This window comes from Drosophila arizonae, chromosome 2, assembly GCF_054131065.1.
Source record: "Drosophila arizonae isolate 15081-1271.41 chromosome 2, UAZ_ARI_1.0, whole genome shotgun sequence".
NCBI lineage: Eukaryota > Metazoa > Arthropoda > Insecta > Diptera > Drosophilidae > Drosophila > Drosophila arizonae.
The window spans coordinates 31,927,543-31,953,660 of NC_142922.1; the positions used below are offsets into that span (position 1 = coordinate 31,927,543).

Genomic DNA, 26,118 nt, shown 5'->3' on the forward strand with positions numbered 1-26,118 from the left:
CTGACTTACCTTCGCATAGGGATTGCGCCCGGCGCCGCTCTGACGCAGCGACAGACCCGTGGCGCAAACCAGCGTCACGATCAGCTGCAGAGTGGTCTGATCGTAGCCGAGCTTCAGTTGCAGCCGGCCCTCGATGGGAATCGGCTGTGTTGTCACGCCCATGCCATGCCCATGGTGCGAGTGGGCGTGGGCGTGTGAGTGCGAGTGCGAGTGCGGGTGGGGATGCGGATGCGGAAGCGCGTGCGATGGCGGTGATGCCGCTGTCGTGTGACAATGATGATGGTGGCCCGCCGTCGTTGCGTTGTGCACGCCGCCCGAGGCGGCGACGGTGGCGCTGCTGTTGCTGCTGCTGCCGCTGTTGCTGCCGCTGCCGCTGCTGCTGTGGCTGTGGCTGCTGTAGCTGTGGCTATGGCTGTGGTTATGGCTGCTGGCCTCCAAGCGCTGCGACTGCTGCGAGCAGCTACCAATGCCAGCGCCACGATGACGCAGTCCGTTGTTCGAGCCGCCGGTGTGGAGATCCGGAGAGCCGGGCGAGGTGATCAGCACGCTCGGCTTATCGCGGTGCAGCTCTAGAGCCTCAACGCCGGGTGCTGTATCGTGAGAGAAGCAGAGGAATATTTAGCCAACTTATATAGAATTCCTGTTATGTATAGTTTGTCTTTGTTGTCTTGGATTTTGTTTAGTGTGTGGCTTAGACATACATCCTATAAGTGTAGATCTACATGGACTAGCCAAGATAAATGTTCTGTAACCTGATTACGATTACAGTTAAATCTTTCTCAAAGTTCATTTCTATTACAACAACAACTAGAGACTCCTTTACACACACACGCTCGCACATACACACTCGCACACACCTTTACGCTGCAGGTAACGCCCTCCGCTGCTGACCACTGCGCTGGCTGCCATGCTGCTCGCCAGCCCACTGTGCGGAAAGTTGGCCGAGGAGCGTCGGGTGACGCTGCTGCCCGAGCCAGAGCATGCGCTGCTGGGGCTGACGTTGCTGCTGCCGCCGCTGTCGACGCTGCCGGCGCCACTGGATGGCAGCAGCAGCGATCGACCCACAATCAATTCCACCTGTGCATCCAGACGACTCTCGTCGATGATGTCGTAGACCTCGTCCGCGCTCTTGCTGTGCAGGCTGCGTCCGTTCCACTCGATGATCTCGTCGCCTGCGTAGCGTTCACAATCGATTGTTTAATGATTGTTCATGTTGTGGTGAATGAAACGGCAAAACGAAAGATAGACAGAGAGAGAGAGAGAGAGAGAGAGAGAGAGAGAGAGAGAGAGAGAGAGAGAGAGAGAGAGAGAAAGAGACAGAGATAGAGATAGAGAGAAAGAGATATATGAGTCATGATTGAGAGATGTTGGCGAGATTTTTGGCCTTTACCTGGTCGTATGCAGCCTTCGACGTCGGCCACCGAACCGCGTTTCACCTTCTCCACAATGGCTCTGCATGGGCCTCCGAGACCCACGGGCTGGCCGCCGTTCACCTTTAAGCCTAATATATCTTCCCCATCATAGTATTTACGTAATATCATGTGACCAATCATGCGGGTATTATCCGCGGATGTTTGCCAATTCACCGGATTCTATAGACACATGATGTATGTATGTACACGCATTGTGGGTGGATGGTGTTGGTGGTGGATGGGTGTTTGTTGGATCGATCGGGTGTCGGGATGAGATCGTGGATGTCAATTTTGCATAGATTTTGTTTAGATATTGTTGATTGTGGCATTTGTTTGGTGAAGCAAATGTCGATGATCGTATGCAGGAAGTAGAATGGTTTATAGTTTTAGATTTGCACTATACAAAAGTCTTATGTATACATATATCTATATATTTATACATCGATATACACATATAAATACATAGATATACGACTTAATTTAAAAGCTTACAGTTAGTTAAAATAATACATAAACAAAGTCGAACAACAATGGAAAATTAAATATTAAAAAAATAAGACATTTTATACATTTGGTTTCTTTTCTGTTTGTTTGTTTTTGTTTTTTTATACATTCAGTTTTTTTTTCTTACAAGCTAGAAACAGTTTCTACGATAGGCTGTTAGGATATTATAGTTATATAGTATATAGAATTGTAGTTGTCATTCACATTTCGATTTGAGTGAAGTTTTAGTATTATAGACCTACTTTGAGAACACACACGTAGCTTTTGCAATTAGATCATTAAATTCAATTAAAAGTCATATTAAATTGGCAAATTTCAAATTCGGAAATATGCTTGAAAATGTGTTACGGATCGCTTACAACATTTAAAGAACATGCAAGAAAAGAACGTGCTAAGATATCATGTGGAAGTTGTGGATAATGTGGAAGGTATCTAGCTAATGTTGTAGTGTGAGTAAATGGGATTTGGAACTGGAACTGGAGCAGGTACTGGAACTGGGAATAAAAACGTGCTCAGTAGCCAAGGACTTGAGTCTACGGCTCTTCATGCAAAGGAAATTTACAGTTAGTGGGATGTTGTAGAATTGTTGTATGTTTTTCGGCATGCATTTGTATGGTTGAGAGTAATCTTATGGCTGTTGGTACTGTAAATGGATATCGGCTGCATTTGGCGGGGTATAGATAGAGAGAGAGAGAGAGAGAGAGAGAGAGAGATCTGGTCTCTAAATGCAAACTAAAAAGGATATTCGGGGTCTAATAGACTTTGAGCGTTATATTGGCAATATACGTGAAAGGCAATTTATTTTTCAAGTTAAGGAAAAAACAAGAACAACAAACGGAGCTTAGTAAAGACAAAGAAAAATATAAAGACAGAGAGAGAGAGAGAGAGAGAGAGAGAGAGAGAGAGCGAAAGAGAGAGATAGAGAGAGGTGTAGAAGGATAGTGGGAGTATATAGATAGAAACATATTTATAAGGAAACTGTTGACAGACAGACAGACAGACAGAGGGACAGAGGGACCTGGGACACACTCAGACTCTACACAGACAAAATGCAATTTGGCAGCCCGTTTCAAGGGCTCAGTTTGGATTTAAATTTTCTTTCATTTTTAAGGGTTCGCTTTGCCTGCGCTGTGGGTGTTGCTGTCGTGTACCTTGGGGCCGTCGCCGCGGTTCGAGTCCTCGCTGCTGGTAAAGGTGCTGCTCGTATCAATGCCCGAGTCTTTAGTGGCCGAGTCCTGGCTGCCCTGCCGCTCGGATTCCCAGCGCGACCAGTCGCCGTCCAGCGGCTGCGCCAGCTTCGTGCTGGTCAGCAGAGTCGCCGTGCCCACATCCACAGCCGTCGAGGGCAGTATGGCGGTGACTGGTGGCAAGGAGCCACTGCCTGTGCCCGGGGCCACCAGGAGCGACGACTCGTCATCGTGTGCATCGAAACGCACAGTTTTCTTTATTCTGCGCTCGGTGAAGCGGCGCGAGTCCTGCGCCGCCGACGACGATGATGTGCTGCCGCCGCCGCCACCACCACTGGTGGCTGGCTCATCCCAGTAGGCGGCCTCCGTGGAGCTGAGGGAGCTGCTGCCGCCACCGCCGCCACCACCACCAGCGCCAAGCAGGCCGCGCTCTCGGCTCAGGCTGCCTCGCACGCCGTCAGCAGCTGCCGACATCGCGCCACGCTCATAGGCCGAGCCTGATCCAATGACAATCTGCGGCTTGCTGTAGCTCTGTGGATAGTAGCTGCTGCTGGTGCTGCTGCTGCTGCTGCCACCAGCGCAGCCGCTGGCTGCGGCCAAGGGCGGTGCCCGACGAAAGGCAGCACCAGTTGCTCCACCTGCACCAACTGCACCACCAGCCCCACCAGCTCCAGTCGCTCGCTCGTGATTGCTGCGATTAAGCGAGTTGCGCTGCTGCACGTCCAGTCGAGCGGTCCTCGTCAGCGGATACTGTTCCAGGCGCTCGCGATGCTGCAGCTGCAGCTCATACCGATCCCGCTGATCCGCCGAGGCGTACAGCCGCTGATTCGTGTGGCCCAGCAGCCGATAGTCGCTCGAGCCTACTGTCAGTAGATCGCGCTCGTTGAGGCTGCGCTGCTGTCGCCAAGGATCCGTGCGCACTTGGAGACGCCCGCCTGTAGATGTAGGAGGTACTAGTAATGGTTGGCATTTATATATACTCTATCGACTCGACTTTGTGGGTCAATGGACGGGTTAAGAGGGGAGGCGGGGCAGAGACTCTGATTTGTATTCTTAGGGTTACTCAATTGCTCGAATTTTCGAATACCCTTCTCTGTGGGTTCATTTGCCTGACATTAGTTTGTTGTCCTTTGTGGTAAAACTTACGGCGAGAAATGTTTAACAAGTGCCATATAAAGAAATATATATACAGTTTTCATATATTATTCATGAGTTGGATGTTTTCAGTTGATTGTCGATTGATGGTGAAATCTAAATAAAATACGTAAGAGCGTAAAGACCTTAAGTTATGGGAAGGAACTATGTTCAGCATTGTCATCAAGTTTAGCTGTTGAGAACGATTATCTACAAATCCGATCTTAAGTGATCATTAAAGTGTCGCTCCTCAAAAGCTACAATATGTAGAGCTGAGTCAATTGCTGAAGATAGATCCTTAAGTGCATTGTATAGTATTGCATTGATGTATGTAGTATGTTAGCTAGAGTAAGGATTAAATGTAGATTAGGGGAAGACAGACCTAAGTTACAGTTAAAAAGCTATGTCGGTGCCATTAGATCAAAGCATTTGAAAGAGCTGGAACTGAGAAAACTTGATTGCGCCTTAAGACCTAGCATACAAATGTTTTATGTGTAGTAGAAGTTTCGCGGAGGTGCTGGGATCTCGAGCAACGTACATGGAGCATGCCATACAAGGCAGGCAAATACAGAGAGAGAGAGAGAGAGAGAGAGAGAGAGAGAAGTGCATAGGTCTTGGATATGGGTATATTCAGAGAATATCGAAAATCTATTGTACCATACTTATCTGCAGTGGCTAAGATATACATAAAATGTTTTGCGCTAACTAGGGCCTTAATTAAGCTAGTGTTTGGCTTGTCCGTTTGGAGAGAGGAGGAGTGCAGGAGGAGGGGCCGTGAGTGTGTGTAGGTCTAAACTGTTCAGTGAGGCATTGAAGTGTGTTTCAGAGATGTTGGGCTCAAGTGTGTTTTGTTGTTGTGTTGAAGTAAGGAGGAAACTGGAAACAGCGTTACGATATCCATGCAAATTCTTCACGTATTTGTTTTGGTTTTTTTTTTTTTAATTTGTAATTTTTGTTTTTGTTGTTTTTTGTTTTTAAATATACAAGTACAAGTAATTCAAAAGAGTAATTGAAGAAATTGGAAGAAAGAAACGTAAGAGGAATACGTATAATAATAAGTGTGTACACAGCGCATCGAGCGGTACTTTGAAGGTGTGAAAGGATTTGTTAAGCAACAAAAGAAACAAACAGTAACAAAGTGTTGGAGCAGGAGGGGCAGCTATTCGCCTCACACATCGAATAATCACACACATCGAAAAAAATAATGTGAAACGAGTAAAAAAGGCTAAAAATGTGGGCTGTGAAAGGTGCTCGAACGAACGAAACTTTGGATAGGAGAGAGATAAAATAGAGACCAAGAGAAATAGACGACACAGTGGGTAAAATGTACATTCCATTTTGTATGTGTTTTCGCAAATCACAAATCATAAGAAAACGATAACCGATAACAATAAAATACAGACACGCATTAGAAATGTTATCAAATTCAAAATTGCTCTTGATTTTGTTTTTTGTTGGTTTTTTCTGTTATTTATCTTTGCTTACATTTGCATGAATCTGTAGATCGCCGGGCGAGAGATTTGTTTGGACGCTTTGCACGACGCCAAAATTACCTGCTGTTGTTGTTGTTATTGTTGTTGTTGTTGTTGTTGTTGTAATTATTGCAATAAAATTTGTGAACAGTTTTCGAATTGGCAAATAGTTTTTGGCGGCATAATATTTACATTTTTTTTTTTTTTTTATTGGGCAAGTTTCAACATACAAATATTTGTTTTTTTTTTTTTTTGTGGGATTTTACAGGGGTCGCACATTGGAGTAACAAAGAGAAAGAGAGAGTAGAGAAAATATATTTTTTATAATGTAAATAAAAATAATGGCATTAGGGAATTGAGGGCGCATTACTTAGACTAAACTAATTTAAAGCTAGCTTATAATTTACACTTAATATTTTGCTTGATTATCAATAATCATCTTTGATGTACAGTGCGAGGCTCCGTAAATTAAAGTAGAAAAGTGCTCAAGCGAGTTTATAATTAATTTATAAGTATATCTTCAGCTACAGCATAATTTGTTTAGCTACAAGCTGCGAGCACAATGTAAATTGCTTGAAAAATGAACTGCGGCCATTTCTTAAGCTCTGCACACACACAAACACACGCACACATATTCACAAGCGCACACACTCATCGCTTGAATGAAAACTAGTTTCGTGCCCCACAAACACAGCCACACACACGTACGCACACACAGACGGTAGCTGTCCTCCCATTGTGGGCCATACCCCTGGCACAGTTTCTTTTGACTTTGGTCACGATAGAAAACGTTTATTGTGTTCGTAACGACTACAAAATTACGCAGAAAATAAATATATAAAAAAAAAAACATATATATAAAATAAATAAATAAATAACATCAAAATTTACATGAGAAAACGCAGCGATGGCGCTTTAGCGAAAACAAAGGAACTTACGAGAGTAAAGGAAAGCAAAGCAAAGGCTAAATTTTACATATCTAGATTATTTGTTAAAAGTTTACAGTTCTGCTATAGCACTCTCGTGAGACCTGTCCTAATGAGTTTTGGAAAGGATTACTCTGCTTGGATTACACTAAATCAGTTTCATTTCCTAATAGTGTAATTTTTTTTTTTTTTTTTTTTTGAAAGTTTTCCTAAAGAATACTAAAATGTGGAAATGACTTATGTATATTTTCAATAATCAGAAACCCAAGAACAATCTATTTAATTAATACGTATAAGTGGTTATTACAGACTGAAGTTCCAATCTTAACAAATTTTAAAATCATTATAATAAAATAATGTATTGTATCATTGATTTTATTTTCAAAATTTTCTAGTTTAATTCTGGGCCTACTGAAAAATAAAAATCTGATCCAGAGATCAAAGCTCAATTTTGGCTCTATCTATTCAGTATTTCGCTTCCATCTGGAGGATAAGTTAGGTCTGCGTGTAACTCCCCTAAAAATTAATATTCTGATCATAAATATTTCAATATTTAGGAAATAATTAAGCAATAATAATAAGTTAGAATTCAATTGAAATAAATTTACTAAAAATATTTCTGCAATTATAGCAAACAAATGAAGCAATATTATTAAAGATAGACACAAATTATGATAAAATAATAATACATTATAGTCTAAAAATAAGTACAAATAAAAATTATAATAATTAAATATGTGTTTTCTTTATTTCGTTCTAAGAACACGTGTTTTTTGTTATTATCGTGCAGTGTTGTTTGAAAGTCAAATGGCGAAACTCACGCACATTGAGGCAGCAGCGAAAGAGTGGAAAGAGAGCGAGAGGAAGCAATGGTGGCAAAGAGATGGCCAAGGCGAACGAAGAAAAGAAGGCGCAAAAGAAGGCAAAAATCAATACCGTATACAAACACACGGACGCTCACTCGCTTGTTGGCTGCCCTTTGTTACACACACGTGTGTGTGTGTGTAAGTATGCGTGTGTGAGTGTCAAGTCTTGCACAATTATCGCATTGTGCAAAACGCACAAGCCAAAAAAAGTAAATAAATAAATAAAATAATAATAATGAAAGAAAGAAAAGCTAAAATCAAACAAACTTCGTCTTAGTTTGTGGTTGTTGTGTTTGAGTGCTGTGTGTGTGTTTGTATGTGTATGAGTGTAGCACTCTCCTGTTTTATATTTTCGTCCATAAATTCTAGCCAGTTGCCTGAGGGGGCGGCAGCTGCGAGTGGGTGGTCGGGCAGGTGGTGGTGCGGTGTGAGGTGTTTGGGCTGGCTAAAAGGACATCAGGCGAGAACAGCTTGTTCTATTTTTAAACCAGCAGGCGACGCATACAAATGAACCGACCACACACACACACACACACACACAGAGACTCGTGTATAGACAGACGCAGGCGCATAAATAGCACAAACAACAACAATGGGCAGCACGCATAAAATGCGTTGGTGTTGCTGCTGCTGCTGCTCCTGCTGCTGCTCGTGTGTTGTTTGTCCCTCTTCCTGACCAGCTTCAGTGCTCGCATTAATGTCACTCATACGCACAGTTGCACAACCAAACACACACACACACATACTATACACACGTAGCTGGCTGTTGGTCTGTCGGTCAACATTTTAATTAAATTCATCTCGCTCCCGCGACATCATTCGTTCACATATTTTAATAGGCACACATTCACACACACACACACACACAGACACTCGCCCACATCGTTTGTGGTCTATATTTATTTACTTATTTACAGCTTTGACACCATCTGCGACATGTTTCGCGTTTCAGCTGCCTTTTGTGGCTGTCATTTAGCCATTTGCTTATTTGGTTATTGATTTCGCTTTATTCATGAATTAAGCTTTGCTTAAAAACAGAAGTGGGCCGGCCGCTTCTGTTTTTTGCGCCCTAATCTAAATGCAAATAAACACGAAAGCACAATGGATCCTTTTCATCTCTTGTGGGCCACAAATCGACGGCCCGGTGGGCTGGTTGAAGCAGCTTTTGATTTGACATTGATTCTCAATACAATTGCAGAATGTGATCGAGTATTTTTTTTGGGTATATAGCTAATGATGATAATGATATATAAAATCTTCTCTTTAGTGATTATTGTTAGAATTACAAGCTATAATGCATTTTTGCATACAGCTACTATGCAGTAGAAGTAATAAAACTTCTCACAAGTGATTAATGATAGTAATTATTGTAGTCATCTATTTTGTTTATTTTATTATTGCGTTGAACAACATGAGTAATTTGAGTATTATCTACTATCTTGTTATTTTTATTGATCAGAAACCAACCTCGAGACGTTGCATGTATGCTCTTCTGTTTCCGAGATTAGCATTTATAATATTTTCATTTAGTTTCAGTAATAGTGTATACTGCTTATTTTAGATTTTATGTTTTCATATCGGTAGAAAATATGAAAACTTCTTTGCATTTAAACTCAACTGGAAATGTATTATATTATTGATATGAATAATATGTGATATCTATAAAGAGCTTGTATTTTACTAATTTGACAATTGTTAAATAGAAGATTTAAAGCATCTCCTGATAATTACACAAGAATCTATTGAATTGTAATAAAGGTATTCAAAGAAAACCTCTTCTAAAACTATTTAAAATTCAAACAATTTAGTTTGAATGGTGTTAAAATTATCAACTTATATTTATGTTTATATTTAACACACAATTGTGTTAAGCATACATTGCTTCTATGCTCAATAAAATCCATATAAGAATGGTTATTCAAATGTGACTGATAGATACAAACTAAGAAGGTTAAACGGATTTCAGGATATCTTCTAGTCCAGCAATTTGAGATTTTTTACTTCTTTTATTTTGTGTATTTCATTGAAATTCTAATTGATTATTTAATAATATAATTTATAATTTTTCTCATATTCGAGTTATCCCTTTCATTATTATTATTATTATTGTTTTTATTATTAATGATATTATTATTGTTATAATCATTGAATTCTATTATCAGCTTGATTACAATTTACTGTAGTTCTTATTATTAGTTGTATTGTTATTATTATCATTAAGTTATAATTATTATTTATTTTTAACATTCTTAGGGCTAGTCTAATGCAGAAAACTATGTATAATGTTTATTTTTATAATTACTATATATCATAATCATTGTTAATATTATTTTATACTTTTATTGGTAATACCCAAAAACTGTGCTATGTTAAGTAAATATTTATTTATTTTTTTTTTTTTCAATTTGTGATCAAGTGAAAACTGATTGCTATGATATCATAACCAGAAAAAGACGAAAGGACTTGGAGGTTTCAACAACTTATTAATTTACCACTCAATTGTATTGTTTAATTTTTTCTTTCTAAATAAAAGTAATTATTAACATAAATACCCTAAATATCGATCATTCTGCTTTTGATATGAAATTATTCGGCATGCCGAAATTGATTCTAAAATTTCTGATGATTTTTTTACAGTGTATGTCTAAGTGTGTTTGGCAGCGATTAGGAATTTTTTCCTCCGTTACTATTTTGCAGTTCTTGCAGGGGATTGTTTCTCTTTTTTTGGCATGTGACTGCTATTTTATTTTTAGCGTTGCCTGTGCTGTGGTGATGTGAGCTAATCTATTTGCAATATGCATTTACAATTTCTGTTGTTGCCACTGTTGTTGGTTGTGGTTGGTGTTGAGTGCAAGCTGTGTTCAGTTGTGTTACTCTTGTGGTTCTTGTTGTGGTTCTTGTTGTTGTTGTTGTTATTGGTACTGTTGTTGTAGCTGCAATCGCCACTCACCTTGCTTTGATTTGAAATGAGTTAGTCAGAGATATGCTCAGATTTTCGAACTGTAGTATTTATTATAGATCGGTGATATGTTGAAGCAATATTTTTTTTTATTAAATAAATAACTTCATTTGATTTATTAATTAATTTTTGTAATTAGCACAACACTTGACTCGATATTTTAGTAGATTTACTTTTGATTTTATTTGCTGTTTATTTTCGCATATTTATTTGCTTTAGTCACGTCGCTTGATTAGCAAAACAGATTGTAAAACATGTTTCAGCATGTCCACACACACGCACAGTGGGAGTGGGAGCGGGAGTCGGACAGAGAGGGAGGAAGGTATACAGGTAGTCAGGGGAAGCTGACTTGGTAATCGCGTGGCTGTATACAGTAAACAAATCGTAAATTTTCGAATATTTTGCTTTCACCTGGGCTCCTCGACACCCAGCAAACCAAAAGAAAACACAAAAAAGAAATAAATAAAAAAAAAAAATAAAAAAAAAAACAATAATTGGCATAAGAATAATTTCCTTAGATTCTGCTTTGGCCCACGCAAGGAAACGGCCAGCTGCAAATGTATATGTATGCACGTGTGTGTGTGTGTGCGTGTGGTTTTCAGTGTTTGTGTGGGAGGCAAGCGCGTCGAATGGGCGCCACAATTTGCGCAGTTTAAGGCTGGCCAAGATTTGATTCATGACTTGATTCGATTTCATTTTGAAGGCACTTTCGTAGCCCCAAATTTGGCAGCCATTTTATGGTTTTATTGCAATAAATAGCAGTTAAATATTCTGTTATATTTTCAGCTCTTTTTGTTTATGTATTTATTCTTGAATTTAAGCCATTTGTTTACCTCTTTGTATGTATTAATTAAAGCCAAATTTTATACACTAATAATTTTGTTTTCTCTGCATCTTTATATGCCCGATGAAATATTAATTATATCATTTAAAGTTGATTTCATGTGTGTGACACGTTTAACCTTCAGCAAACAAGCTTTTTATTATATATCACTCAATGCCAGATGCAAGCGTAATTTAACGAGCACGCACGTTTTATTTGCAATTTTTTTTTTTTTTTTAATTTATTTTGTTTTTATTTTTATTTAATTTATTCTTTTATATTGCTTCACTTTCACAAATTCGCTTCAAGGTTGCGTTGGGCTCAACCTTCGCCTTAAATTTAGCGTGAGATACTCGTAAAGTTTCACTTTCGATTGCTCGCAGCATTTGCCGCGTGTCACGGGATCCGTTTCGTTTTTTCTTCAATGTATTTGCGATGTTTTTCACTATTTATTTGGTTAGCCTTTTGTAATTTGGATTTTGCGACACGTGCAGCCGCAACGGCTGTTTACTCGCCTTTAAAGTTCATCGAAAACTAATTTCGTTTCGATTTAAAAAAAACCTCAATGGAATTTTGCTTTACGTTTTCGCTTTCCTTTAGCGCCTACTCTTCGGCTCTTGTTGTTATTGCTTTCATTGTTGTTGTTGCTCCTCGTGCTGGTAGCCTACACACATATTTCCAATAACAATGTTACAAATTCGCCATGTTGTTGTTGCCGTAGCAGCACTTTCCCATGGCACTTCCAATGCACAACTAAAAATAAAGTTACGCGTGGCCAGAGCGACTGCGACGCCAACTGTGACAGAGACGTTGACTGCGATAACATTGACAGCTGCTGCTACTACTGCCGCATGGTCGGGTCAGTCAGGCACGATGCTCTGCTACTGCTACTGCGCTGCTGCTGCTGCTGCTATTGCTACTGCTACTGCTATTGCTACTGCTACTGCGACTGCTACTGTTGTTGGGGTATTGTGTTGTATTTGTGTTTGTGTTTGTGTTTCTGTTTTTGTGCTCTCTTTCCATCTCGATGGCGAATGGTAAAATCAGCGTGTTTGTCTTTGCTTTCCAGTGCTACCTAGCCTCACCCCCGCTAAGCCCCTGCCTAACAAGCTAAGGTACGCGTGTTGGACAGTTGACTAACTGTTCGGTCTAACTGGATTGGAAGTGCATTAGTTCTCGCGTGTTGTTGTTGCCATTGCCATTGTAGGCGAATTCGTAGTAAAGAGCATGACGCTGCATGAAACGAAATGCGGTGAATGAAATGACGTCGCTGCAATAAAGCGTGTAGCGGATTGAAGGATTGAAGTAAAGAGCATCGTGGTGACAGTGTGACGCAAAAGGAGAGGGAGCGAGACCGAAAGGTAGAGTGAGTGTGGGACTATGTGATCTATGCGTGGGCATACAATGCATAGCGTCATTGAGGTTACAGTTAATAATGCAATGCACAGTGGACAAGAGTGAAAATTCGATAGCTAAATTAATGAATATTATAAATTCTTTAAATACTTTTAATGTCGAGGGTCTATGTAGAAAATAAAAATGAGTATTGGAAAGACTTTTAAAGACTTTTTGATATAAATTAAATATTTATAGATAAAAAATTGTAAATTCGAAAACGCTAATAATTAGTAATTTTATATTATATTTAAGCTTATCCAGCAAAGGCACTAAATAGTCAAGTCATGGAACTAGTTCATTTATTTTATGCAAAACATAGTTATTCATATTCTGATCCTATGATCTGACGTCCTACGGTAACTCATGGAGGCAATATTTTTGTAAGCTTTAATCAAATAAATTTAAGATTGCGCGCGCACTTCGCTACATCATCAGCTGCTACTTCTGCTGCTTAAGCACTGGAAAGCCCAGCGAGCGGAAGGAGCGGGCATAACGGCACTTCTCAATGCAGCGCATGCGCCTGCCGTTCCGTTGCTGTTTCAGTGAGAGCTTTCCCATTTGTCGCTGGAAGCATTCCAACGCATGACGTCTGGCCATGGCTTGCGTGCGTTTCTATTGTGAACGTGGTGAGAGCTGCCACTTGCTGTGGTGGCTTTCGCCTGGCGCGTGGCTCTGTGTGGTGAGAAGGCAGTGCAGCTGCACTGGGTGCAAAGCAGAACAGCTGCAACAAGCTGAAACCGAGGAGGCGCTCCCATAGGTGGCTGGGGCACAGGGGCGGCTTCCCTATCAGTTGTTAAGGCAGCGCTGCACTTGCCACAGTTTTGGGTCGCTTATCGGAATTGTGGGGCGGACCCGAAAATTGTGCACCTAATTCCATTCCACGGCGGCTTGCAACCAAACTTCTACCTTAATTTTTTTTTTTTTTTTTTGTGGGCAAAGTCGAAATCAATAGTTATTTTATTCTAGTCGGCGGGGCGTGGCAAGTACAAGAATCTTGCCACGAAATGTTGCATGCTAATGTGCAGCAGGAATCAGCCGTTGCCATTAGTATTTTCTTACACACAAAAATAAGTCGAAATTTTCATTGGGAACATGCTGCATCTGGCAAGTGGCAAGAGGCAAGACGCAAGTGGCCGGAGGCAGGCGGCAGCAAAAAACTTTCTAATTAGGCTAATAAATTTGCAACGAGCAACGCACTTGACAAAGTCGGCGGCGATATCGCTCAGCCAAACACGAGGCAGGCAGCAGTTGCCACTTGCCACTTGCCACTTGCCCCTTGCCACTTGTCACACTCGCACCGCCTCCTGCCCGCCAAACTAGCCAGCAAACTTTTCGGATATCTTGTGGCGCTGGCAAAATGTGTTTTCGGGTCAGCTGTGGCACTGCCGCACCACCCGCCTGCGGCCTCCTGCCAACTTTAAACTGTCGCGCTGCTGCATATAATTTATGTTGATTGCATTTAACGGTGCAAAAAGGGAAAATGCCTTGCCTAAAAGTATGCAACGCGGTTCTTTTGCCAGCTTGCTAGCTTGCTAACTTGCCACTTGCCACTTGCCGCTTGCCACTTGCCACATGCAGCATGCTCTGCCCCTGGTCAACAATTTATTTTTATTTTATTTCGTTTATGTTGCCACTACAGCTACGACTGCGGCCGACCATCAAGTGCCACCAATATTTGTGTTGCATCTATTTGTGCAACGCATTTCCCTTTGTGCGGCATTTGAAAAAGTTTTCCCTTCCCAATCGGTTTCCCTTTAAGACTTAAGAGTGCAGCTTAAAGACTAACTTACTTTTACAGCTGACTAGTATATAAAGCTTATCTCAAACTTATATGTTGGCTAACTAATGGTATATTAAATATATAGAAGATGCACATAAAGAAAGACATTGGGAAACTGTGTGAGCAAAATTGATGGAAATGTTGGAAATTGTAGCTTAGAAACTTCATTAATGATAAAGGCAAAAGTTCTAAACGAAAAGACAACGCACCAATGAAAGACAGAGATTACATATATACATACATATATGTGTATACATACATATATACCCATATACCGGTATATATATAATATTTATATGTATAAATATATATATTTATTTGTAATAAACATAATTTGACATAGCGAGCGAGTCAAAAGAGAGTTTCAGAGAAAGGCAGAGAGAAAGAGATAGAGAGAGCAAGAGGGAGACAGAAAGAGAAAAGCGAGAGACAGATAGGGAATGGGAGACAAACAGTTAAAAAAAAACAAAAAAAAAAAAAAAACAAACAAAAATTGGGCATACTTTTTATATACAACATCTAAACACTTAGAATGTTAAAGACAAGACGGGTTGGTAGAGGTATATAAAACATATATAGAAAGAGAATTATACCTATATAAAGGGAGGGACACGATTGTAATTCGGCTTTGGAAAAATTGATGTTAATTTAAATTAACATGGAAAGATATATGCATATAACATAGAAACATATGTTAATTTACATCATTTTAATCTCTAAATATTTTTGTATCTTTGTAGTCGGGTCATAAAATATATGGACGGAAATATATATTTTTTCTATAAATAGAAAAATATATATTATATTTACAAATATATGTTTCGCGCTTATATGTAGAAAGGAGCAGAGAGAGAGAGAGAGAAAAGCGTGAAGCCTTGTTTGGTTAGATTTTGACCCAAAGACTTTATTCTCTTGCCCTTATATCTATTTAGAAATAGAGATCAACGCACACGGATATAAAAGTCAAGAGAGAGAGAGAGAGAGAGAGAGCTAGAAGCGCTTTTGGGGCCAATCAAATTATTGGCTCTTAAACGGAAACAGAGTGATAGAGGTAGCGTACAAATAGAGTGAGTGAGACAGAGGGAGAGGGAGAGAGAGACACAGAGAGATAGAGGCATACGGGTGTGCTAATTGGAGAAAACGAAATCACTCACCGTCGTAATCGCTGCCAGCTGTAACGGTATGTCCTTGCACCTGCGCCTGCGCCTGCGCGGCCATTAGATGGCTCTGGAACTCCTCCTCGGAGCTACTGAAGGATCGCTGCTGCTGTGAGGCGTACTGTGCGCCAGCCAAGGAGCGCCGCTGCTGTTGCTGCTGCTGCTGCTGATTGTAGGTGGTGGCATCCATGGCGTGGCCCCCACTGATCGTCAGGTTGCGCGTCAGCGGTGGCGCCTTCTGGTAGCCACTGCCCCCACCCAGTTGCGCTGGCTGCGAATGAATCTGCGCGTGTGTCGAGGATCCTTGATACGGTTGCTGCTGTTGAAGCATTCGCTGCTGTTGCTGCTGCTGCTGCTGTGGCTGCTGTAGCTGTTGCTGCTGATGTTGCTGCTGCTGCTGCTGTTGCATATGTTGCTGGCGTGCATTGAATCGCTGCTGCTGCGGCATTAAATGTTGCTGTGGTTGTTGCTGTTGCGACTGCTGCTGCTGCTGCTGTTGCTGCTGTTGCTGCTGTGGCTGCTGCTGCACCTGGCTCGGATGTGCCAGGTGTGGATGTTGTCGCATCAGACCATCCAGCTCGCCCTGCAGGGACAGATAAAATCATAAATTTTCACGTTATGAAAACGAAGTGAATATGTCATTCTTGTTATTCGATTATTCGTGATTATATGATTATTTCATATTTAATAAATAAATAAATAAATATTATTTATTGAAGCCAAGTATGTTTATTAATTTTTATTTACTGATTTTCCAATATAATATGCACACATTTAAATTTTTTCAAATTGGCAAGTATATTTTTATTAATTTCTTCTCTTTTTCCCTTCTTTTTTATCTTTTCATGTTCCTTCTTTTTATCGACTTCTTACCTTCTATTTTCTAGCATCTGTATTCTCTCTTCTACATTCTGTTCAGACTCTGTTCTTTATTTTCTTCCCTCAGCTTTTTTCCATTTCTTTCTTTTCTGTCTTCTCACTTCTCCTATTTTGCATCTCACCATATTCCTTACATTTCTCTCTTTGCTTTTCTCTCTGCACGCTTCGCTGTTTTCTGACCAGGCTTCATCGTATTTTTTGTCCTCTTCCTTACATATCTTCACATATTTGTTCTCCTCATATTTTCCCTCTTGATCTGTCTATATTTGTATTTTCATCTAGACTTGTTTTCTCTTCTATCTTCTTCTAATTACATCATTAAATTGATTCTCACTAAAATTTGAACTGCATTTTTATATGTTCATTTTCATCAGATTGCCTCAGTGTTACTATATTTATGTACTACCTATATCAACATCATTTTATATAATAAATAAATATATAAATCAATTTCAATTTTATACAAAATCTGTGTACTTATATCGCTTACTTATATTTTATACAATTTATCAATTGTATCTATTATTCGCATATCTTAGTTACAATCTCCTGATAAATCAGATTATGTTTGCTATATACCAGAGTCCTTAGTTTCAATAGTTTCAAAATAAATTCAAATTATTATATTTTATCTAAAATTCATTCTCAATTCCATAAGCTCACCTGATAGTAACGCGGATCATCCTCTGGATAGGCGCCCGATCTCTGTGGATGCTGCTGCTGTCCGTAGCCCAGTTGTTGTTGCTGCTGCTGCTGCAGTTGTTGCTGCTGGAGTTGATATTGTTGCGCCTGCTGCGGATTCATGGGCTGCATGCGCTGGCGCTGTGGCAGCTGCTGTTGCTGCATCTGCTGTTGCCCAGGACTCAGCGGCTCCATGCCGCTGTCGGAGACGGAGAGGCGACGATTCGTTGGCTGCTCCTGCTGCGAATATTGGCGACGCAGCATGCTGCCAGCCCGCTGCATGGGCAGGTTCTCCTTCTCGGCAGCACTGCGCGTGCGCTCCAGCTTCGGCCGCTTGTCCGTCGAATCGCGTGGATCGACAATGGCCTGCTGCGAGATGTCCTGCAAAGAGAGGGGGTAAGAGAGCGAGAGCTAACTTGATTTCCCTTTAGCTTGAAATTCAATCTACTTACGCTGCTGCCGTCGGGTTCGATGCGCCGTATGAAACCATCTTGCTGCACCGCCGTCTTGTTTATCCACTGGCCCGTTTTGGAGAGCAGCTCCTGCTTCTTGCGGCACAGGATACACACCCAGATCACCTGCAAGCGGAACAGAATCAAGTGAGTGAGATTAACGTCAGCAGCTGCCACCCAAAAAATATTCACTTAGTTTCTATTTTAGCGTTCGATTTTTTTTTTTGGTTTTTTGCTTTTTTGGGGGGAATATGTCACAGCCTTTAGATGAGAATCACTTGCATCAGTTCATTGCGCCCACCACGCTCCTCTTCTACTTCAACGAGCTGTGGGAGCTATGGAACACCTTTAGCTGCCACCTGATTACGTACATAGAGCGTGGTCGAGGTGAATATTTCGCGGGCTTCTGCAGTTTTCACTTTTGCTGGCACACGACAGAGCTGGCAGAAGGGGAAGAGGTGGAGGAGGAGGAGGAGGAGGAGGAGGAAGTAGAGGAGGAGGAGGAGCAGCTAGAGCAGCTGGACGATGTCGACGACCAATTGGAGTATAGCGTGGACAACGAAAGCAGCCTCCAGCCCGAAGTGGAGCACGATATGGAGCAGAGGCAACAGAGTCTTTATCGTTTGCTTCACATGTCGCTCATATTCCGCGCCTCTCATTTCAGTCAAAGTTGAGATGGCCGGAAGAGCCAGAAGGAAATCGAAATTCTATATCGCTTTCGTCTCCATGCAGAAATTTTTAAAGACTTTGCAGTTCCACCATCTATGTGTGTGAACGTCTATGCATGTGTGTGTGTGTGTGTGTGTCTGTGCCTTTGTCTGTGTGTGGCATCTTGGCAAAGCTTCAACAGAACGTTTGGCAACGTGGCCAGCAAATGATAACCCGCCATGCCAATAGAAAGCCAGCCAACCAGCCAGACCGTCACGGCTCGCTGGCTTAAATAAAAATTGAAAAACGTGTAATTGAAATGCAATGCAATGTGAAATGGTGTGCCAACTGCTGAAATGCTCAGCCTCCACTCCCGGCTCCATCCCAAAGGCAATTGTATTTTGTTAAATTTCAATATGGTAACCAAAATCTATGAGCTCTCGATGCACTAGAGATGCTGTAAGTTCTTTGCGTTTCAACTAGTTGAAGATTTTCCTTTCAAACTAAATAAAATCATTTTAATGATATAGGTGTTTAAATTCTATGGTGATTAGATGAACATCTCAATATCTGGTTATGTAAAGCATTTTAGGGCATTAGTGCCCCTAAAATTATAATGTAACAGCGGCAATTGGATCTTAGAAGGAACCAGAATGCAAAGATGTTTGACGCTGTTCAGCTCTGCTTGTCACGTGGATGGGCCATTTTATTTAATAACGCTTTTCATGTGGGTTAGCCGATTTTCAGTCAATTTTCAACATACAATCTACATATTTTTAATTCAATGGGAATAGTATAGAAATTTCTTTACGATACATCAATTCAAAGATTGTGACAAAACTTTAAGCTGATTTCTACAACATAACAAAAATCGAAATTCTATTAAATACACATAGAGCTATATTTGGATAGTTTATATACAAATAAACTCGACATTTAATTTCATAGCTGCATTTCAATAGAGGTTTTACATTAAAGGAAATGGTTATTGATATTTTGGAACAACACTATCTGCGTGTGCTATAGAGGGACTTGCAAGTCTCTGATTGTAAGTTATATGATGAACTCATTTACACATACGGACAGACGAACGAACGGACAGATAAAGAACATACACACGTTATAGAACTCGCTAAACCCCCTTCTGACTGGTACGTACATTTCAACAATATCCCTTAATCCATTTGATTATCGTTTGAAAATTTCGTGCACGCATCGATAGCTCTTTAAATAGGTACAAATATCTTGATAGTCAAACTGAAAGCTCAATAGAGTGATAATATAATATAATGTATTCAATTTGCTTAAATAAAGTTCAATCTACCTGAAATATCTCGATCAATAAGCATAATATTTATAATCAAAATGAAAAAATCTATCCATCTTTCACTATTGTAATGTAATTAGAATTGGATTATTCAAGTTGAATTTACTTCAGAGTTTGTTTTCCCTCATAGCTAAGCTAATGGCTTTGGCTATTTTAAGATTCAATTTCAGTAGCCTTGTGAGCTAGCTAGCGCTTCTCAATGCCAGAAATCAAGTGTCGAATTGACCCCCAAAAACATTGTCATTTAAAACTAATAAAAAAAAAAATAAACACCCAATAAATATTTTCTGGGCTTTGTGTGGGCAAGGCTTCGGCGAGATTCGCGATGGCGATTATTTATGAGTGGCTCACGCGGCGTTTGGGCAATTGTAAGAGCGAACGCTGGCCAAGGGAGCGTATGAGCGATGGGGTCGATTCAATGAGCAGCAGCAGCCGTAGCAGCGGCAGAGGAGGTCGTCAGTATAGCTGGCGACAGAGTGTCATCCAATTTATCAATGGCTGGAAAATGAGCAGACTTCACCTCTCCTCGCCTCGCCTTGTCCTAGGCTTCAGCTCGCCTTGCATGGAGCTGGCTCCACACGTCGTCGAGTGACAGCCGCGTCTAATGGCTCTTGAAATTGCGAACTGTAAAATGTGTCACGCTGTCAACTCCCATGGACAGTAAGAAGACGAGAGACGAGAGAGTGAGAGAGGGTCACAGAGCGAGAGAAAGAGAGAAAGAGAGAAAGGGAGGAGAGAGGTGTGCTTGCACTTACCTTGTTGCTGCGCAGCGTTACTTTGCCGCCGCAGCGGGCGCAGCAGCGTATGTTGCAATAATGGCAAATGTGGCCAACGCCATCGGCAAACTTGGTCTTAAGGCATATGTGACAGGTGGCATCCAGCTCGACGCCGGCCTTCTTCTGCTGCTCGGATCGCTGTCTGATTTGCATCTCCAGCGTAACGACTTCGTCCTGTTTGCGTCTGTGAAAATCCATTTGAATGTGATTTTTAGTTAGATTTAAAAAAAAAAACTTAAGCATCGGAACAACAAGGATTTTGGCTAAAAATAGGCGACAGCATGACAGTTCTGAAGGTAGTCCCTGAAGCTTAGCTGGATTTACCTCTAAAATCAAAAATTCTTACATTTCACTATATGTTGCTATTATTATGTACTATTTATTCTAATGTTGATCCATCCGAAGTTATCTAGTTTGAAATACATAATGGCATATACTATATAATAAGCATATAATTTGAGCCTAACTGAAAACTATTTCAGAATGTTCTTATGAAACAGCAAAAACTGATTTTATTGGAATTTAGATATTCACAATTTCCTAATCTGATTATTGACTGCAAAATAATGCCATCATATATTTTTTATACCCTGAACCCATTGAAAATGGGAAATCAGGGTATAATGGTTTTGTGAAAAAGTATGTAACGGGCAGAAGGAGACGTGGCAGACCCCACAAAGTATCTTAATCAGCGCGACGAGCTGAGTCGATATAGCCCTGTCCGTCTGTCCGTCCGCCCGTATGAGTGCGTCGATCTCAGAAGTTATACGAGCTAGAGAGCTGAAATTCGGCATGCATACTCGTGTGTACCATACGCAGTACGAGTTTGCTTTATTTTTTCGATAAATCGTCTGATAACTTTTTTATCGAGAATAATCGAAAAATTGATTTTGTTTTTTTTAGCTTAATTTGAACACTTTTAGATTTGGAGTCTTCAAATTCGCGTTGTATATAAAGTTAATCGATACAAAGATTTTATAATTTACAGATTTTTGATACCACGCCCCCTTCTCCTCCAATTTGTAAAAAACGCATTTCAAGTACTAGAGACTTGTGCTTTGAAATGTATACACATTATGATTATGTTCTGAAAGTTTCATTAAGATCGTATGTCTACAAAAGAAATTATTCAACAAATAAATTCTCATAATATAGCCCACACTGCAGCGCAGCCCAAGCGCAGTCGCTGCTTACTGCGCAGTTAGCAGAGCGCAGGCTTATGCGTGCGTGTGGATGCATGTGTATGTATGTGTGCATAAAATAGGTGCAGAATGATTAGAATATCAGCTCAGAGGCTTCTCCTAGTCGAGCAGTCTCGACTGGAGCCTTCTTACTTGTCTATATTTTCATTATATATATTTTATACCTACATATGTCTGCATCCAAGTTAATATCAACTGAGGGGGAGAACACAACCTAGTGGTATACAACCAATTGGTATTTTTCGGTTAAATTCGGACGAGAGAGAGAGAGAGAGAGAGCGGGAGAGAGAGAGCTTATACTAAACTTGTAATTAGATACACAGTAGTATGAAAACGGGTTCATTTCACTGAGTAAGTTTATTTACAAGTCTTCGGGAATGTAGGATTCGGCTCCCATAATCGCTAGTGTAGTCGAGCTAAACTTATATACATACATATCTACTTATATTATAATATATGTAGTTATGTATATATAGTTAGTTTTCCCAACTGGGGCAATCTCAGTCTGATAAGACATTTGTAAATTTTTGGGATGGTGCGGCAGAATGGGGGAAAAGGTATGAATTAGTTTGTTTCTATTTTGTGATGATACCACCAGCCTAGGAAGATGCGAGCGTTGCCGCCGACGTTATATACGTTACTATAATCTTTTGAGCGACATTATATCTATTAATTTATTAAAAGACCAGAAATACGATAGTAAGCCACTATAAGATTTAAGGTTAACATTTAAACGTGTCGATAGCTGAGACGATCGATAGTTGGCGGGACTGTCATAATAAGAAATTACAGAACAAGAAGATAAAGGTCAGCAGAGTTGAGTCTTAATTGAAAATCTCACACATTGAAAAGAAAAACTCGGTGAGGAATCGTAATCTCAATAAATTGATAGATGATGATTAGAGCAATTTTAAGTAATCACAGTGTTTTGAAGTTGCTTAAGTTGAATCATTGTATTTCTCAATACTCAGTTCGTAAGTCTCATTGCGCGAATGTCAATCGTATCGCTCCTTAGGCAATGTACCTAAAGAATGAACCGAATTCGTTTGCTCGGAGCGTGTGCAAGAATCATTTTCAGGCTTTGTTTATTACATATCGAAAAAAAAAACAGAAGAAGGACGAGCCAGATCTCTGCCCTTCATTCCACTAGAGTGACAGAACTACTTAGCTTACTTATCTACAACAGGACTTTAACAGTCCTGTTAAGCATGTCACTGTTGACGATGTAATGATAGCAATTTTGGTTAATAGTGGAGGCATTGACCTGGCCCCGCTACACGACGCTATCCCTTATCTGTTTACCTGTGTTATCTTTCATTTATAATTTAATATCTATATTTACATATACGAGTATCACAACCCAAAACAAGTGTTGTCTTACATCTGCTATCTGCTATCTGCATAACCCGTTATCTGATATCCCTATCTATATAATATGATATTATCGTTTGTATGTAATGTGCTACCGAATCTACTTACCGCATTATCTCATTTTGCTTCTCCTCCTCCTGCTTCTGCCGCATGAGCACATTTTCAATTTGCATGCGCTCGTGCGGCGTCAAATGCGACAAATCTGGCATTTCGTCCATGGCGTTCTGCTGGCACTGGTTCCCGAACTGGTTCTTTATGTTATTATGCGCTTGTTTTGTTGGTTTCGCACATAAAAACTAAATATTAGTTGCACTAATTTCGTTAGCAAATCGCTGCTATAATAAATGAATTACTTTACGACTTTGTAGAATTTCTTGTTGGTTTTGTTTTGGTTTTGGGAATTTTTAAAGCTTCTCTCTTTATGTATATATATTTAAATAACATTTGGTTTTGAATGCAATTAGGCAATATTTATAAATATAATATTTTGTATTTATTATAATTATTATTAAATTTATTTGGATTATTAATAAACCATTCTGATAGAAAATCACAGAGCAAATTTCTAAATTTTACTTTTTTTTTTACTATTTGATTTGTTGTTGTTGTTATTCTTTTTTTTGTATATTATTAATATTAAGAATTTTTTAAGATGACGGTTTTGCTGCTTTTTTTTTTGTTTTGTAATTTTGTATTTGTTGTAGACTTTTTGGAAATTCGTTGAAACGTTTTACAATGACGCAGATCAGTTTTTGCAGTTGCCCTTTCACTGTGTTCCGTATGAATGTGTGGGTGGAGTAACAGTATGCATATGTGTGCGTATGTGTGGGTGTAGATGTGCTTTGAGTGTGTTTGTGTGTGTGTGCGTGTATGGGTGTGTGCTGCACTTGACCCTTCAAGGTCAGTTCCTCTTTCCCTATTTTCGTAGTTTTAAGTCGCTTTCATATTAAAAGCAAAATTTGAATTAAACATTTGAAATTCGCCTCGATTCTGTTTTTGTTTCATTTCGCTAGCGATCTGCAATGATGTCCGGCTTCTCTTGATGTTGCTGCTGCCGTTGTTGTTTTTGTTGTTGTTATTATTAGAAATGCTGACTGTTGCCTTTGTAGTTGCTGCTCGAATGGTTGTTGCTGTTGATGTTGTTCATGTTTGATTTGTTGTTGAGTTCTGTGGGGCGATGCCATCTTTGGAAAGCGAGTCTTGCGATCAGCGCGCGATTTTTATGCAGTGCAAAATCCGTGGTCAGCACTGTAAATGGAGTGGATGAGGTGGGAGGAAAAAAGCAAGAGAAGATTAGATATATATTATTAATATAAGTCAACATTAATATTAATATTATTAGAGTATCGATAAACAGAGTTCTATATTCTAAGAGGCGATAATTATATATTTTAGTCTATACATTATAAAAATATTTTAGAATAAGTTTTTATGTATAAACAAACACAGGATTTTATTAGTGAACGGACCTTTAAAATAACTTAAGATATATGTAATCAAATTCATTCCAATCTACATCAGATAAAAGCATAAAATATTTAAAAATAGCAACAGAGCTAACGAACAAAAACCCCACAAATGCACTAATAGATACATTCATATAGAGAAGAAGTACAATGTTTCATTGGATGAAAGAGCTCAAAAGTAGAATGAACATAACCTGTGGAAATTAAAAAAAAAAAAAAAAAAAAAAAAAACAAAAAACAAAAAAAAAAAAATCAATGAAAAAATATCGTAATGGTACAGCAACGTGTATTCGTGGATCATTGTTGAAAAGTGCTGTTGAGTGAGTGTTAATTCATGGCAGCTAATATACATGATACAGTAGGCAGATATATTAATGATGTAAATTATATTAATAATATTATTATATTATATTAATAATATTATTATATTATATTAATATATTAATGTGTGATGATTCCTCACACTGCTTAAAAATTGGCAACAGTATCTTTTAATGATATAAATATAAACAATTTGATGTGCAGAGCAGAAATGACCATTTCATCGGGATAGAGAAAGAGAGTGGGATCAGAGGATTGAGGACTTTGCAAGAGCGGAGGCATACAAGTTGGTCACACAATCCGAACGTGTGTAGCGCGGCAATTATTTATGACCCTCAAACTGCCAGAGCAAACAAGAAGCCTTAGGGGCAGGCATCACAATGCGAGACGGTCAAGGAGGGGGATAGCATCTCTCTCGCAGCTGGGGCCAGGTGTACTGGCAGCAATAGGGTGGCAAGCTACTCGTCGTGGTCGACTCGGTGACGCACATACAGAATGCGAATATTTGCAAGAGGCCACACGCCAGTGAACTGGCAGTGTTGCTAAGCTAACAAAGCTAACAAAGCTAACACAAAATCCGCCATCCGACCAGAATCACTAAACCAAAAATAAGAAAAAGAAAAAAAAAAAAACATAATAGGAGCCTCAAAACAAAATTGAGAATATTTATCAATAGTTAATTTTAAAATTTTATATAAATATCTTTTTTATCACAGCCATAAGTTTAGGTTTTATCTTTCGATCATCGTCAAATAAATCACATTTATAAAAGTCTCTTAAGGAATTTCGGGAATGCAGTCAGTTATAATGGAGCGGAGTGAGAGGAGAGTTGAGCCGGCCGGGTGAGTCGTGCCGTAAATAAAAACGAATATACTAATTTCACTTTCGTGAATAATTATAAAAACATTTAATTACTAAATTTCATTAGATTTCATAAGCCAAGAATTATTTGATATTCCGATGGAATATCATATTTATGAAGTATATATTAATATTTATGTATTTATATATATCTCTTTTTGAAAATTGATATTTTACTGTATTTATTTCCATAAAATACTAGCTGAGAACAACACCGGATCTGACCGAAAAAAGGCTGAATTGGCAGCACTGACACAAACAGAAACACATACATATATACATAGATATATTTATATGTATATATGTAATTGATGCAGTTTACGAAATGCACGGGGTAAGAGAGATGAAGAGATATAAAAAAGAGAGCGAGAGGAGAGAAGAGGAGTAGGAAACTCGTTGCAGGAGAGCCCTTGTAAAGATAAAAGATAAGGAAACTGCAGCAAGAACCTTTCACGCGCCTCATTTCCTAAGTGTGGTGCTGTGTCTGTGTCTGTGTGCGTGAGAGTGTGTTTGTGT

The 26,118-nt window shown here is 39.6% G+C and overlaps 2 protein-coding genes across 30 annotated transcripts in view; one reads left to right on the forward strand and one right to left on the reverse strand.

The window, feature by feature from the left end:
- Positions 1-26,118, reverse strand: part of Rim (Rab3 interacting molecule) — a 66,476-nt gene that overhangs the window by 27,879 nt on the left and 12,479 nt on the right. For 19 of the 29 annotated variants that reach the window (XM_089466711.1, XM_089466682.1, XM_089466705.1 and 16 more), the window contains exons 3-11: positions 23,063-24,202; positions 20,361-20,565; positions 17,631-17,756; positions 17,161-17,559; positions 15,616-16,201; positions 3,068-4,038; positions 1,391-1,592; positions 858-1,172; positions 10-590 (exon numbers count right to left, since the gene is read on the reverse strand). In XM_089466711.1, the coding sequence (XP_089322837.1) occupies positions 10-590; positions 858-1,172; positions 1,391-1,592; positions 3,068-4,038; positions 15,616-16,201; positions 17,161-17,559; positions 17,631-17,756; positions 20,361-20,565; positions 23,063-23,172 (3,495 nt within the window). In that variant the 5' untranslated portion in view covers positions 23,173-24,202. Of the gene's footprint in view, positions 1-9; positions 591-857; positions 1,173-1,390; positions 1,593-3,067; positions 4,039-5,722; positions 5,794-15,615; positions 16,202-17,160; positions 17,560-17,630; positions 17,757-20,360; positions 20,566-23,062; positions 24,203-26,118 lie in introns of all 29 variants that reach the window. The other 10 variants (XM_089466773.1, XM_089466808.1, XM_089466806.1 and 7 more) reach the window with 4 other exon arrangements.
- LOC149270914 (uncharacterized) lies at positions 17,784-19,888 on the forward strand. Its single transcript, XM_089466909.1, has 2 exons — positions 17,784-18,737; positions 18,809-19,888. The coding sequence occupies exon 1, from the start codon at positions 17,882-17,884 to the stop codon at positions 18,302-18,304; it is 423 nt and encodes a 140-aa protein (XP_089323035.1). The 5' UTR covers positions 17,784-17,881; the 3' UTR covers positions 18,305-18,737; positions 18,809-19,888.

Coding starts and splice junctions, on each gene's coding strand:
- LOC149270914 (XM_089466909.1), top strand. CDS start 17,882: ATGTCACAGCCTTTAGATGAGAATCACTTGCATCAGTTCATTGCGCCC.